General features: G+C 43.3%; 1 protein-coding gene across 2 annotated transcripts in view; it reads left to right on the forward strand.

Annotated features, from left to right (window-relative positions):
- FGF12 (fibroblast growth factor 12) overlaps window positions 1-13,728 on the forward strand; it is a 103,182-nt gene that overhangs the window by 17,670 nt on the left and 71,784 nt on the right. For both annotated transcript variants that reach the window (XM_086618170.1, XM_009980082.2), the window contains exons 2-3: window positions 3,824-3,934; window positions 11,980-12,083. In XM_086618170.1, the coding sequence (XP_086474296.1) occupies window positions 3,824-3,934; window positions 11,980-12,083 (215 nt within the window). The remainder of the gene's footprint in view (window positions 1-3,823; window positions 3,935-11,979; window positions 12,084-13,728) is intronic.

Raw genomic sequence — 13,728 nt, forward strand, 5'->3', positions numbered from 1 at the left:
CAAGGTTGTGGGGTTTTATTTTATTTTTTGTTCCCCCTCAGTGCTCCAATAAGCACCGGGAATATTGCCTGCTGGGAAGAGTTGTTCTCTTCCTTTTTTTTTAAATTTCAAAATGGTTAAAAGTTCTCAGTCTAGTTCATTGTCTTTCTGCCTTCTATTCTGGATTATCAGGGTGTCCCACCATCCTTAATTGACAAGGAGACCTGCTGACTTTGAGTTTTTTCTACAAACTGAGGTTTTCAGCATGATTACTGCAGCATAAGGGATAGCAGTGCTGGAAGACTGTGGTAAAATTGCTCCGTAGATGGAAAGAAGTGATGTTAAAAGATATGATGTGACAAAAGTAGGGAGTCTCTTAAAAGTCACGTGCAGAGTTTTGCCTCTGGGCTAGCAGGTAAAGTCCTGTCCTATGATTATACAATTCCCTCTTCAGGTAGTAACTGTAGTGAGCTTTGGGGAGAAAGATGGGTAAATCCTTATTAAAAGCTGCCTTCACCTAAAACTTTGTCTGTAGGCTTCCCAGTTGCGTTGTTTGCTGTATGAATGACGAATTCCAATATCCCACTTTATTCCCAGACATGAGAGGAAGTTCCCTGGTAGAAAGCAGCTCTTCTGCTGGCTGTTGTCACCAGTGTTGCTGTTTGTGTTTGAGCTAGTCCCTCTGCAATCAATGGGAAGATATGAGTGGCTTCAGGACCCCATGGACCTATGGATTTTTGGGATGCAAAGGGAGCCTGGTTCAGGTGTAGGCACGGCTGTACTTGGTGATATAAATCACCCATTGCCCAATCAACTCCTTAACCTTCCTGTGCTCTGTGTTAGAGGAGAGAACTCAATGCTGGCTGTGCGCATCTCTACACTACTGTTGTATTTAGTCCAGGTAGGCACCCAAAAGTGCAGCTGCTCTTCAGCGCTTCTCTCCTGTAGAAAGAGACCCAAGGAAATGCAGAAACCAGGGGAGGAAAGATCTATATGTCTCCAAAGTGCTTCTGACCCTTTGGTGTCTGGAGAAGGCATTCGTTCGCTGGTGCTGCTGCCTAAAGAAGCGTAGGGAGCTGGGATGCTCCTGCAGAAGAGGATCTGTGCAGTATGGAGAGACAGGAACGCTGCTGCTGTCAGACTGCGTTAGGGCTGGGAGGAATGTGGTGGGTTTGTGTATGGCTTAGAGTGCTCTGCCCCACTTCCCTTGAATTTTACTTTGAGTTTGGGCATGAGCCTCAAACTTCAGCAAAACCAGGTCAGATCAGAAAAAAAAAAGCATGTGTAAGACAAGATTTCTCCTCCAATCTGTCCCTAGGCAGGCATTGACTCCGAAAAGCCTGGAATTATGAAAAGGGCAGTTGTTAAAGCTTGAATCAGTCCTGACTGTGTGTGTATGTCAGATCAGTAACAAAAGAGGGATGCTGGGGCTGTACCCTGTGTCTGACTGTCATGACAGCTTCTGGTGGTGCAGCATTTGCATTTATAACATGGATGCAGGGGAACTCCAGGGGATCTTAGGTTCTGTGTGGCTAAAATCTAAAAATTACATGAAGCTACTAATGATGAGCAGATTTGCTCTATATTTCCCTCAATAGGCTATTTAGTAAAATTGGGAGAGGTTTTTATGTCCTTCCAAAGTCATTTGCATGATCGAAGCATATTTTGCACCCTGAAGAAGGAAAGGGCCATCTATCCTGGAGCCAAATCATCTTCCCAAGAAAGGGGAAAAGGTCAGAGTTGGTTTTTATCTCCACTCCTCTGATCCTTGAGGAGTTTTAAGACAAGATCTCCCCCTCTTCCCCACCACACAGAAAGCCTCAGGCTGCAGGAGCATCTTCTAAATGTTTCCTGCTGGGAGCTCTTCCATTTTGTGCAAAGTACTTAAACATTAAAATTTAACCAGGGTGTAAAAATGAGGCTAAGACGCATTCAGGGATTCAAACATAGGTCTCGCATCATATCAGAGAGCGCCCGTTAGTGCCTTTACTATTGTGGTATTAGATAAAAAGGAGGAAGGGGACAAGCTTGAGGAGGGTGGTGCAGTCATCTATGCCTGAGAATACAGCTTTTCATTTCCTCTAGCTTTGATGTGCTTGTTAGAAAAGCGAGTTAAATCGAGCTTCTGCGTTCAGCAAAATAGACACTTCATTTTGGTAAGAAGAAAGCAAAACATTTTGCTCAATCTAAATCTCAATTTGACATATTGGCTTGACTGACGTTAGCTCTTAGTAGATGGCCAGTACAATTGTACTTATTTACTGCTCAGAGTTGTCTTGCTGGGAGAAAGCCTGCCTGCAGCCTACAACACTTTGGTTGCTATGAAATCACTTTTTTTAAGGCAGCATAGAAACCAGCTGATACTGATTTATTCAGTGGTTTTTGTAGCTACGAAATAGGACCTGACTCTCCCCAGGCTGATGGAGGGGTTGCCGAAGCTGAAATCCTTTGCACCTGCAGCCTATCTGCATCCAAGGTCCCTGCTGGCTGGTTTTTTTTGGGGGTTGCCTGTGCAGAAGCTCAGGCTGCTGGTGCCATCCTCAGATGGAAGTTGTACATCATGGTGCAAAAATCGTTAGAGATGGGGGCTCCCAATGGAAACACTTAACACACAACATGACTGGAGTTATATAATGACTGTGGCTTATTAAGCAGCCTCACTAGAGGCATGAAAGGCAGGAGGCTGATGAGGCTTTGGTATGCTACACTGGAGTTTTTCCTGTCTATTGAGCCAGCAATAACTACGTCTTATTTATTTACTTTTGGTGGGTGATCACATAAAACTACAAACTCCTGTCCCACCAGGAAGTTCTCTGCCATCCAGCCAGTGTTTGCGTCTGTCCACGTGTAGCCAGCTGGCTTGCTTGCCAGAACTGATGCCTGTGACAAGCTTTAAGACTTTCATGATTAAAATTGAATTTGTTTTTGACCACTTAATTTGTGTTTGATCAGTTGGGTGGCAGGTAGACAGGCAGTAATGCTGCGAGACCTCTGTCATGTGAGTTCAAATTGTTTCTCCTTTTCAAGTATTTTCCTTTTCCTCTTCAGCACAGGTATAAAATGTTGCAGAGGCAATGGGGAAGCCCCTAGCCAGTCCATGGCTGACTTATGATGTACAGGGACTGGAAAGGACCTTGCTAGAGGCAAAGAGTGGTTCTCATCTACAAGAGTATGTGGCATGTGTTTTGGGAGGCAGGAACATGCAAGACTTTAAAATAGAGGCGTTTTAAGGTGCCCATAAATGCTTCAGAGGTCATTTTTGGAGGTGTCTTGCATCTGTTCCTTTCAGGATTTTGCTCGCCGAGTCCCACACAGTTGGACTGACACAGCCTGATTCAGCCCTCGGTTACTTTGGTTTTACACCATGATAAATACCATAGATTTTCACTGGCGTACAACTGGAACTGCGTGATAGTGAATCAACCATACAGAAAGTGAGGTCCTTGGCTTCACAGGCAGAATAAGAAACAATAAGCAAATTCTTTGCAACACTGCTAGCAAATATTCTTCTGAACGAGTGGCATATTTAGAATACATAAGCTGTCTAAAAACTTTCATTTGGTAGGTAACTTTCGGCGAAGTGATGTTCCATAAATCTGTTACTTTCTGCTGTACCAACTATGCATTGTGTTTTACCTGCTCATCTGATCTCCATTTTATTTGCCTGTACATCTCTCTTTCTATATATATGAACGTTTTACAGCCACGCTTGGAAGGAGTCAGAAAGCTGTCTCATTTGCCAAGCACTTCTACATTTACTCAGGACTTAATGGGGGCCAAGCAAATTGGGTCTCTAGCTACTTGCTGCATATTTGGTATATCTAATAATTATTTTTTTTTTCAGAACCCCAGCTGAAAGGAATTGTGACAAGGTTATTCAGCCAGCAGGAATACTTCCTGCAGATGCACCCAGATGGTACAATTGATGGGACCAAGGACGAAAACAGTGACTACAGTAAGAAAAATTAGCCTGTTTTGCAACCCAATTACAATCAAATACATCACCTAGTGGGTCTCACTTGTTCAGCTTTATTTTTGAAAAGATGAAATTAGGAAGAAGACAGCTGTTTTCTGCGCATTTTTTCCATCTATCCTTCCCCTTTAAATCTTTCCTGTATAATTTCATATGTTTCCTCTCTGATCTTCTTCTCTCCCACCCCGATTCTGTAACTGCCATCTGGGAGGGGTAGAGAATAAAACCCATGATTTGAATTGCTGCCAGAAGAGAAGAGAGATTATATTTATACACAGGCCACGTGGGTAAAGGATATGGGGAATTCTCCAAGAAGAAGAGGAGAGAATTGTTTTCACTATTTTATCCTGAAAAATCCAGCAAGAATCAGGAATTTCCAGACTGGAGAAAACCAACTGTTCACTAAAGTCTAGTGCTTTGAGGCTAGTGTCAAGGCCGAGGGTATCAAATGACCTTTCTGAAGGGAGCTGATCTTCCAAAACCCTCTTCAAAGGGGTTGAGTTCATACAGTCCAAAGGACAGCAAAGTGCTGCAGAGCCACGTAGGTTTAAAGGTGATGCTTGTGTGCAGTAGCCGTATTGGTTTAAACAAATGCAAAGCAGTAGCCAATATTTCTTTTGCAAAAGAAGTAGTTTTGTCAATACCAAAGCTCCTTGTAACTTGAAAAAAGGTGCAGGATATCTTCTACAGCATCTCTCCATTTCATAGGCCTCAGATTGATGCTTCTGAAAGGGCAGTGATAAGCTCAGATCCTTGGTGCCACAAACTGCATTAACAAAGTAGGACTCAAGTCTTGATTTGGGTCATTCTATGTTGGTTTGAAGCTCCCTGTGCCACTGTTGAAGGAACATTGTATCTAGCCTGTCCAGCATGATAGGTGTCTTCCCAGTCATTACTAGAGTGATCTGTGTGGTAGGATTGATGGAAGCAAACTTCCTGTACTTTGTGAAAGGTGTAACCTACTTAATTTGGGGACAAACCTTGTTCTAACTGAAAGAAGCTCCTAGCTGGATTGAAGGCATTGTTCTTTCAGGAAGGCAGAGCCCAGGCTGCAGGTGAGATGGGTCTGTAGTGGACATGGACATTGTCCTCTGAAGATCTGCTTGGACAAGTGTGCAGGTGGCTGCAGCCTCATGTCCGTGGTGCTTGCCCCATCCCCAGGAAGCTGGCAGGGTGCTGTGGTGGGAATGCTGTGTGCGATGGGGCTGCTCCGCTGCAGCCAGCTCAGGGCTGGGGTCTGTGTGCGGAGCAGTGCGTGAGAGAGGAGCTTTGAGAAGATGGCAGCTAAAATTGCAGGAGGCTGGCAAAGCCCATGTGAAATGACCCAAGGGGCTGCATTCACCATAAACTTGGCCTGTAGCAGATGCACGTACCAGGTTTTAGTCCCCTTTCTATATGCTGTTGCTGAACAAATGAAATACCACAAATTGCAATGACACAACTTCTAATTTGCATTGGAGCAGGAGAACCTGTGGCCCTTCCTCCACACACTTTTACTCCATGAGAGACCAAGCAGGTCTCTTCCTACAAGAAGAGTCTGGCCTTGTGATTGTCTCAGGCAGACACCAACACATGTGATGAGTTCTGTGGGCTTTAGTAGGTGAGTAATGACCCAGTGTTGGGTTGTATTAGCTGCTTTTTCTTGAAGAAAGAAGACATAGGGTGTTCTCAATCTGCAGAAAATCCTATTGGAGGCCTATTTGTCAACGACATGGGAAGAGCTGCTAGAGATGACAGGGATTCATTACCCTCATCTATCAGTGAGGACCGAACAACAAAGTAATGGGCTTAAATGGAAACAGAGATGAATTTAGGTAAATAGCAGAAGAGAATAAAGTGTAAGAGTTTTTCTGCAGTATTTCAGGCTGGCAGGGGAGACAAGGGAAGCTGCCACTGGCTGCACCTCGGTGGGTGCAGGGGAACCTCCTGAGTCCCCATGACTGAGGTTAGGCCCCAATTGCCCAAAGAGCTCTCATTTGCATATCCCATTAGAAGTGTTAGAGATCGGTTTGGCAAGATGCTGAGTACTTGGAGCCACTTCCACCCAGTCTTCTTAACTGGAAATAGTTGGGCTGAAGGGCACTTCAGTAGTGTAAATGTCTCTGGTGAGATGGCAGCCCTGCCTTGGCAGCTTGGTGGGACAGGAGGAGGCATCTAGCTGAAGTGTGCCAAACCACTTGCTCAAAGTCATGGGCTATGTTGGAAAGTTTAGGGAATTTTTTGAGAGAAGACTGAAGCCAAAGAATTCCACATCACCTGATCTCAGGGGATATCAAAAGAGGAAAAAAATCAAGCCTGAAAATATTTGGCTCCTAAAAATGGAATGAAGAATGTGCATTATTCAGTTTTGATTAACTTTTTACCACAGACTGTCCTTTAGAAATCTGCAGTTTAAGTCAACATTTTATATTATATGAAGCTTCCAGTTACAGCTTCAAAACAAAAATCACATTTTTGACTTTGGAAATACCTTAATAAAGCACACTGACTCTTTTTTCCTTTTCTGTTTCCAAACCTGTCAATTTTTGACCAGAAAAGTCAAAACTCATTGTCTAAGTGAACAGCTTATAGATTTACTTCACTGATATTTTCAGTTTTAAAGTATTTCTCCAGAAGATTCCTGACCAACCAGTCAGCAGTATGTGCAGTATTTCTGTGCAAGGGTAAAACTCATCAAAGACTGGATAAATAATTCTTCTCTGTCCCTGGAAAAGGGTTGGTTAACTCACATCCACTGACAGAGAAGGGCAATCCTGGCCACAGCAGGATCCTTCCCACCTTGGATGACCATCTATTTTCCATGCAGAAGCCATCTTAGCACAGCTAAATACATAGTGAACACTGTGTTCTATACATCAGCTCTGCATTCTGTAGCCACACACTGATTATTCAAATTAGCATTATGAAAGAAAACTGAATTTTCATGGAATATATAAGGTTGGTTTACTCTGGCAAAATAAATGTTTAAAATGAGGCACGACATGTCCCTCAGATATGTCTGATGCAATTAAAAGTTCTAATAAAAATCCAGTTATTTATATAAGAGGAACTGCTAATATTTAAGCAGTTTTTAAATTAATTATCTGGTGCCTGTTTTATGTGTGTTCTTGAGAGGCTGATGGCATTTATTTTCCACCTTCTCTCACTTAAAGAAAAAAAAAACACAGAAGCCAAGTTCTAATGGCATTTGAATGGGCATCCAGCCAGCTTCCTGCAAAATAGTGCTTGGGACATCTGTTCCTTATACCATGCAGTTGAAGGCGCGCCATCTTGATGTAAGCAAGAAGACGAATTCTCTGCCCACTTGCATTGGGATAGATGAAGAATTCTCTTTCAATCGGAGCACAGTTTCATGGTGTACAAGGCCTTGTTTGTGTTCTTAGCAATGTTATGTACTGTGAATTTGGGGCAGTATCTTTTCCTTCCAACTCCGGTGATCTCATATGGTCATCATTATTGCTTTTTCCTGGGCTGAGCAGGGAAATGCCCCTTCTTCAAGAGAGCAACTGGACTTCTTTGTTTGCCAATAGTCCTGCTGAACATCTGAAAAGCCTCAGCAAATGGACAGTACATAAAGGACAGGTCAACTGTTCCAACCAGGTGGAAACAGCCCGTCATATCTAGGATATTGTTTGGGGCTTTCCAGCCAGAAACACAAAAACATTAAGAGTGGGGAAACCTCTAGAGGTCTCCAGTCCAACATGCTACTTAGAGCTGGGTTATCTTCAGCTGCGCAGAGCCTTGTCTAGTTGTTTCAAATGTCTCCAGGAATGAGCTATTCATAACCTTTCTGGTTCCAGCACTGCACTGTTCTCATTGTGGATAATTTTCTTTATATCCAGTTGTAATTTCTTTCTGTGACTTTTGACTGGTGCATCTTGTCCTTCCATTGTGTTCCCCTGAGAAGTGTCTGTCTCTGGCTTTCCTTTCTTTGAGCTAAGTGAACCCAGTTCCCTCAGTTTCTTCTCTCATATGATGCACCACAGCCTCTTGATCATCTTAGCAGCCTTCCTCACTCCCCTCAGGATTCTCAACCTCCCCATCTTGTGGTGCATGGAGATTGCTGTTGTCTATTGTATCCTCCATTAGTTCTTCCTTATATGCAGCACAAATGTCCTGCTCTACAACATATCACATGGCATGAATTAGTTTATCTCTTCTGACTTACTACTGTTTAAATCAGCTGAGAATATGGACCACATCCTCTATATGGCATGTCTTCCATTTCTGTAAACAAGTCAGCCCAAACTCAGAGCCAAGTATGCATTCGGATTTTATAAACATGTTATGCAGCTGATAAACTGCTGTAACATAACAGTGAACAACATACTCATGACCAAAGGGTTTAGGACTGAAGCATGATAAAAGTAGTATCATCAATAAGCAGGGTCAAGTGTAAATCTGCTGATGGTTGAAAATGGTAATGTGTAGTGAAAGAAAATATGCAGAAATATTCAATGTCTTAATTTTTTTTGCTTCTGCCCATGAAGTGGAAGAGCATGTCCCTTCCCTGCTGTTACAGATGACATAGAAAATTTACTGTTTGCAGTGGAGAAAGAATTTTAAAATTCTTTGTTAAATTTTCTCTTTCATGTCAGGACACCCTGTGGCCAGTCCTACTCTACCATAGCTAGTCCTTTTTCTCATCTCTAAATCTGCTGTTTCATGTTAACCAGATTTTTTTTTTTTCTGATTAAAAAGAGACATCTTGCTTTCTAGGTTGGTTGAGAGTTTTTTCCTCCTATGTTTTTACAGTCATACAATAAAGCTTCTAAGCTTTGAAATCTGTTCCAAAACAAGATGAAATATTCATTTGGAAGCATGATAATAAAAGGCTTGGACATCTTCAAAGATATTTCTAAATTTGAGTGCAGGAACAGCTCTGAGCATTTACAGAGTTTTGATTGACCCAAGCTACTTTTTTAATAGAAACATTTTTAAGAGACACATTTACTTCCTAAAACTTCTTTGGCTGTCCATTACGTATGTCAGATGCATGACCTCCTGCTTGCCTGCCCGCTTGCTCCCCTGCTCTGCAGTATGTTGCAGGAGATGCTCTGCCATGCCTGAAAGCTGGAATTGTGGATATTCCTACCATGGTCTGCAGCAGGGTCCCAGGGAGTTTGGGAACTTGCAGCAGTCTTGCTACTGTGACCCAGAGCACAATAGGATTGTTCCTGTGCTCCCTTAGCACATATAGGTGAAAAGAAAAAGATTTGGAGTGGGTGCTTTCAAGTGAAACTTCTCACCCACCAATTCTGAGTGTTATCACCTCGCTGCCTAATGAACGCGTTGAGTGGTCTGTCAGAAGCTTTCTATGCAAGACAAATTGGCTGTAGGGAATGAATGATGATGCCCATTTTCTTTCATTATTAGCAGTAATATGCTCCATTTTTCAGTGGGGGGAAAAATTAGGGAAGGGGAATTGCTTATAAATAGACTTGTCAATTGCAGAGGGCTTTAGACCTTCATGGTAGTGAGAAAGTGATAGAAATGTAAGCTTGCCTCAGTTAGTGAGCTTTTCAACAGTAGAACGGTGCTATAACGCAGCTCTTTAATGCTGAGTAGCTGCACGGGGATATGTTTGTCTCATCTGAAGACAGTACCAGAGTAGCACCGTCCTTGACTCCAGTTGCTCACAGACCAGTACCCAGGCTGAACTTCATTTGCCATGTATATTTGTTGGCGTCCTCCCACGAGATCATGTACATTTAGGTGCTGGTTTTGTTGAGGCTTCAGCACACACTTTGATATTTTACTGAGTTGGGTGCTTAAAGGCGTGAAAAGGGGCTGGGGGTAGGATTCTTGTCACCAGACTTGGGGTGTGTCCCTTTTAGGCAACTCACTGAGAGGAGTTGTCCAGTCTTCCTTGGGAATTGAGTGAGGAAAAAAAGGCATTCATTTGCAAATGGATTTATTAATCCCCTTTTGGAGACAACCCTGAAGCCAGCTCAGCCAGGGTAACTGTTAGATCTCTTGAGCAAAGTGACTTTGTGTCCTGTGGTTTTTTCAGGTTTTACTTCTGAAAAGGTATTGACCTCTGGCCTTTAATTAAATCCACTAGGAGTTCAGGTTGAACATAACCAGTTTCCCATGATGTTTCACACACCCTTTGGGCTCTGCTTTTTCACTTAGAAATTGTACAACTTCTGGGACTTTAGTTCAGACTCTGTAGTCTGAACCACTGACTGCAAGGAAAGAATTGAGCCACAGTTTCAGTTCTTTTAATTTTTTTCCCCTCCTTTCTCTCCATGTTGACTGTAAGTGTTTTTTGCTTTGAAAAGGAATCAAAACACACTTCTGTCTTCTTCTCCTCTATGCAATAATTCACAGGCTGTACATGAGGGAGGTTCTTGGGAAGCGTCTTGTGGTTGAGTTAAATGCATGCATTACCTGGCACATACACATCTAACCAGTGTCCTTGGGGCAGGGGGCTGATGTTGGACTGGACTCTATTCCCTCTCGTCATACCAGGATTAACACTAGCCTGGCCTGAGGAGCCATAGAATTTTGAATAGGCCGTTTCAGCAAAACCTGCTTTTTATCCTTCAGGGCTAATGTTGAATCAGCAGAGGTCCATCCCTCAGGGAAGGAGAGGCTAGGAGATGGCACAGTGAGGCGGAGGACTGTTTCTTCTACAGTCATTATGTGAAGACCCCTCTGTGCTGTCCTTGCTCCCGTGTGATGTGCCAGGCATAAAACTTTGTAAATTATCTATAAAATGAATCAGCTAGAGGATGGTGTCCTTAAGTCAGCTGGAAAATGGGAATGCTTCACTGTGCGCTCTGTCTCTGTCTTTCCTCTGCCCGTTAACAGGTCTCCTCTGTGCTCATGTGAACATCCCAAAGCTCTCGAGAAGTTTTAAACAGGCTTTTGCAAATAAGTAACTGTGTTAAAAAGCTGTAAGAAGTGCTCCATGAGTGTGGGAGGGGCAATCTGACCTCATGACTAGGGAACCAGAAAAAATATTCATGTTTCAGGGCAGTTGTGCGGCAAGAGACGTTGAGTGAAGTATTTCCATTGCATTTGTGCTCCCATTTCTGCCCAACCCTGTGCCCATCTTCCCATAGCCTGAGCTCCCTGCAGCAGGGTCTAGTTAGGTCTTTGTAAGCTGAAGCATGAGAGGTCCTACAACATCTAGATGGTCTTATCCTATAACAGTGGAAACAAAAGCATGTTAATGCCTCAGTGCTTAGTCTATCCATGGTGACAGTCCTCTCCTCTTTGGGCTTGTTCTCTAAGAAACGTAGCGAAAGCTTGACCATATGTTCCTATGTGTGCTCACTGGAAAGGTCTTTCAATGAGATACAGGGTCTACTTGGAATCAAGTAATAAAGTAAGTAATTGGGAGGAAGTGATTGCAATGCTTTAACCAATAAGATTGCAGTAAAATTGAGCGTTGAAAGGTCTTGTCCTCTTCCATTCTATCTAGTGCTGCTTCTGAATGAGGAGCAATGCTCTGGTCCTGGAGCACAGCAGTATCTCTTCCTGAGTTTCTTCATTCCCTTGACAGCAGGGATCACAGGGGCGGACACACAGTCAATTTAATTTGGGTCCTTCTGGCTGTGGTCGCTGTCTGTGTGCTCTTTTAGCATATGGCAAATGCAAGAAAGTGTGACTAGGCTAAAAAGTGTTTCAGGGTGAACTAAACTTAGTTATTTTGTTGCGTTTGCCACGGGCAAAGACACCTACATGTGCAGTTACCACTGCTCAGCTGACCTTCGGAAAGCTGTTGAGATCCTGCACGTATGAGCTAGCCCTTGGCATTGCAAAGGCAGTGATCAGACTGATGGGTGTGTTAAGGCTTCTGGGAGGCAGCCAAATTCAGTACTTTTTAAAATTTGTTTTCAACATTGGCCCCACGGCTGCAGACCTTTCCTATAGCCGGAAGGAGGACTTTTGATTTTAGTTCAATATCTTTTGTAAGAGTCAGGACTGGGGTGGGCTGGCCCTGGGGCAAAAAGCAGCAGCGGCTGCGCAGGGTGATGTCTCTCTCCATAACCTTTGCTTTTCTTTTCCTTCCGCAGCCCTTTTCAATCTAATTCCTGTGGGTCTTCGTGTGGTGGCAATCCAAGGGGTGAAGGCAGGTCTGTATGTTGCCATGAACGCTGAGGGATATCTCTACAGCTCAGTAAGTACTTTGCACTGTTGGGGTCCTGGAATGGTTTGGTTTTGTAGGTGGGAGGGAAGAGATTGCATTGGGACTTGCAGCTTTTTTTGAAAATGGTCACGTATCAGCAAACCTTTAAAAGCAGGAATGGGGGAAGCTGCTGCAAGGCCATGCAATATTCACTTTAAAGTGTCTCCACGGAGATTCGTGGCAGTATTTCCTGACCTGTGAAGATACACTTTGTGTTCCTTTGAGTAGTTACTTAAGGTAGGTCACGTTGTAAAGGAGGCTGTGTGTTTGGCTGGTTATATTCTGGTTTCACATTTGTGAAATGGCATGGACTAAATGGAATTGCTTTTGAATCGTGCATGGATAGCTGATCATAGGTGGTGCCCCAATAGGTCATACTCTGCTTTTGGCTGCAGTGTAAATCCACAACATTGCACTGGCTTCATTAAAATGTTTCTGGACTATTCTGTTGGCAGAGTGCTTCAGCGATGCAGACTTTCCCTGTATTTGTGTGGTCTTTTTAATGCACATAAAAGATAAGTGCAGCATTTTTTACTGACTAATTCCCCTATAACTTTCTTAGATGGCATGAAAGGGCATGAGGTTATTCATAAGATTCTCATTTGAAGTAAGTAATTGATTTTCACAGTGAATAATTGATTCAGTGATTTATTAAATATGGCAGCCCTTTGCCAGAATTTTTTATGCTTCAAATAACTTTGCTCTAGTTCTACATAGTAAAAAGTGATAGTTAATAATACACTTCTCATTTCTGTGGTTATGATATCTTTAAAGTGTATAGCTGCGATTCTAATCTCATCTGCCTTTGTGTAAATTTACAGTGCAGTGATTCTGCTCTTGTCTAGGCGTTTACTTTGCTTTAAAAGTGTACATGAGATTGGAGATGGGACTGCTGAAAGGACAACAGTCCGAGTTGCTTCTACTCAGTGTTTTCTAACTCTTACCATCCGTCTTCATTCCTGGTCAATTTTAAAGGGCTCACATGGTTGGGATTTCCCCCTTTACTTTGGGAGGTAAGAAAGCTCTGTCTCCCCAGTGGCTCAAGGTATGAAACAGCAAGTGGATGTGTTAGTATGCCTGGCGAGATAGGTCTCAAAACTGGCTGCTTGTCAAGAAGAGACAGATCAATCTGGATCTCTGTGGATGCCAGACGCTTCCTGTTCTTTCATAGCCCAGTAAACATAAATGACTGCTGCTAAATAAATTACATTGGTTTACTAACAATGAAAACCACCTCTTTTTGTAAAGCTATCAGCGTCCTAAAGGTATTACCAAGCGTGGTGTGGTACTGTGTTATTGTGCATGCTTCCCTTTAGGCACATAGTCAGGGGGTCAGCGTTTTGCCCTGTGTTTGTGCAGTGCCTGGGTACAAAGGGGTCCTGGCGTGGCACTGAGGCTCCTTGTACCACCGGTGCCCCGTAAATTAGGACTGCAGGAAGGTGGTGTCTGTCACAGAGCCACGTTCAGCCTGGGTGGGTCTTTTTGGAGCAATGAAGGGTCAGTGTTTCCTGAACAAGTAGTGCAAGGGAGGGAAAGATGGGGCTCAGGCCGAAGAAATTGAGAGGTGGAAACATCGAATCATAGAGTGGTTTGGGTTGGAAGCGACCTCAAAGATCATCTAGTTCCAACCCCCCTG

The sequence above is a fragment of the Tauraco erythrolophus genome, chromosome 11 (assembly GCF_009769465.1).
Source record: "Tauraco erythrolophus isolate bTauEry1 chromosome 11, bTauEry1.pri, whole genome shotgun sequence".
Lineage (NCBI taxonomy): Eukaryota > Metazoa > Chordata > Aves > Musophagiformes > Musophagidae > Tauraco > Tauraco erythrolophus.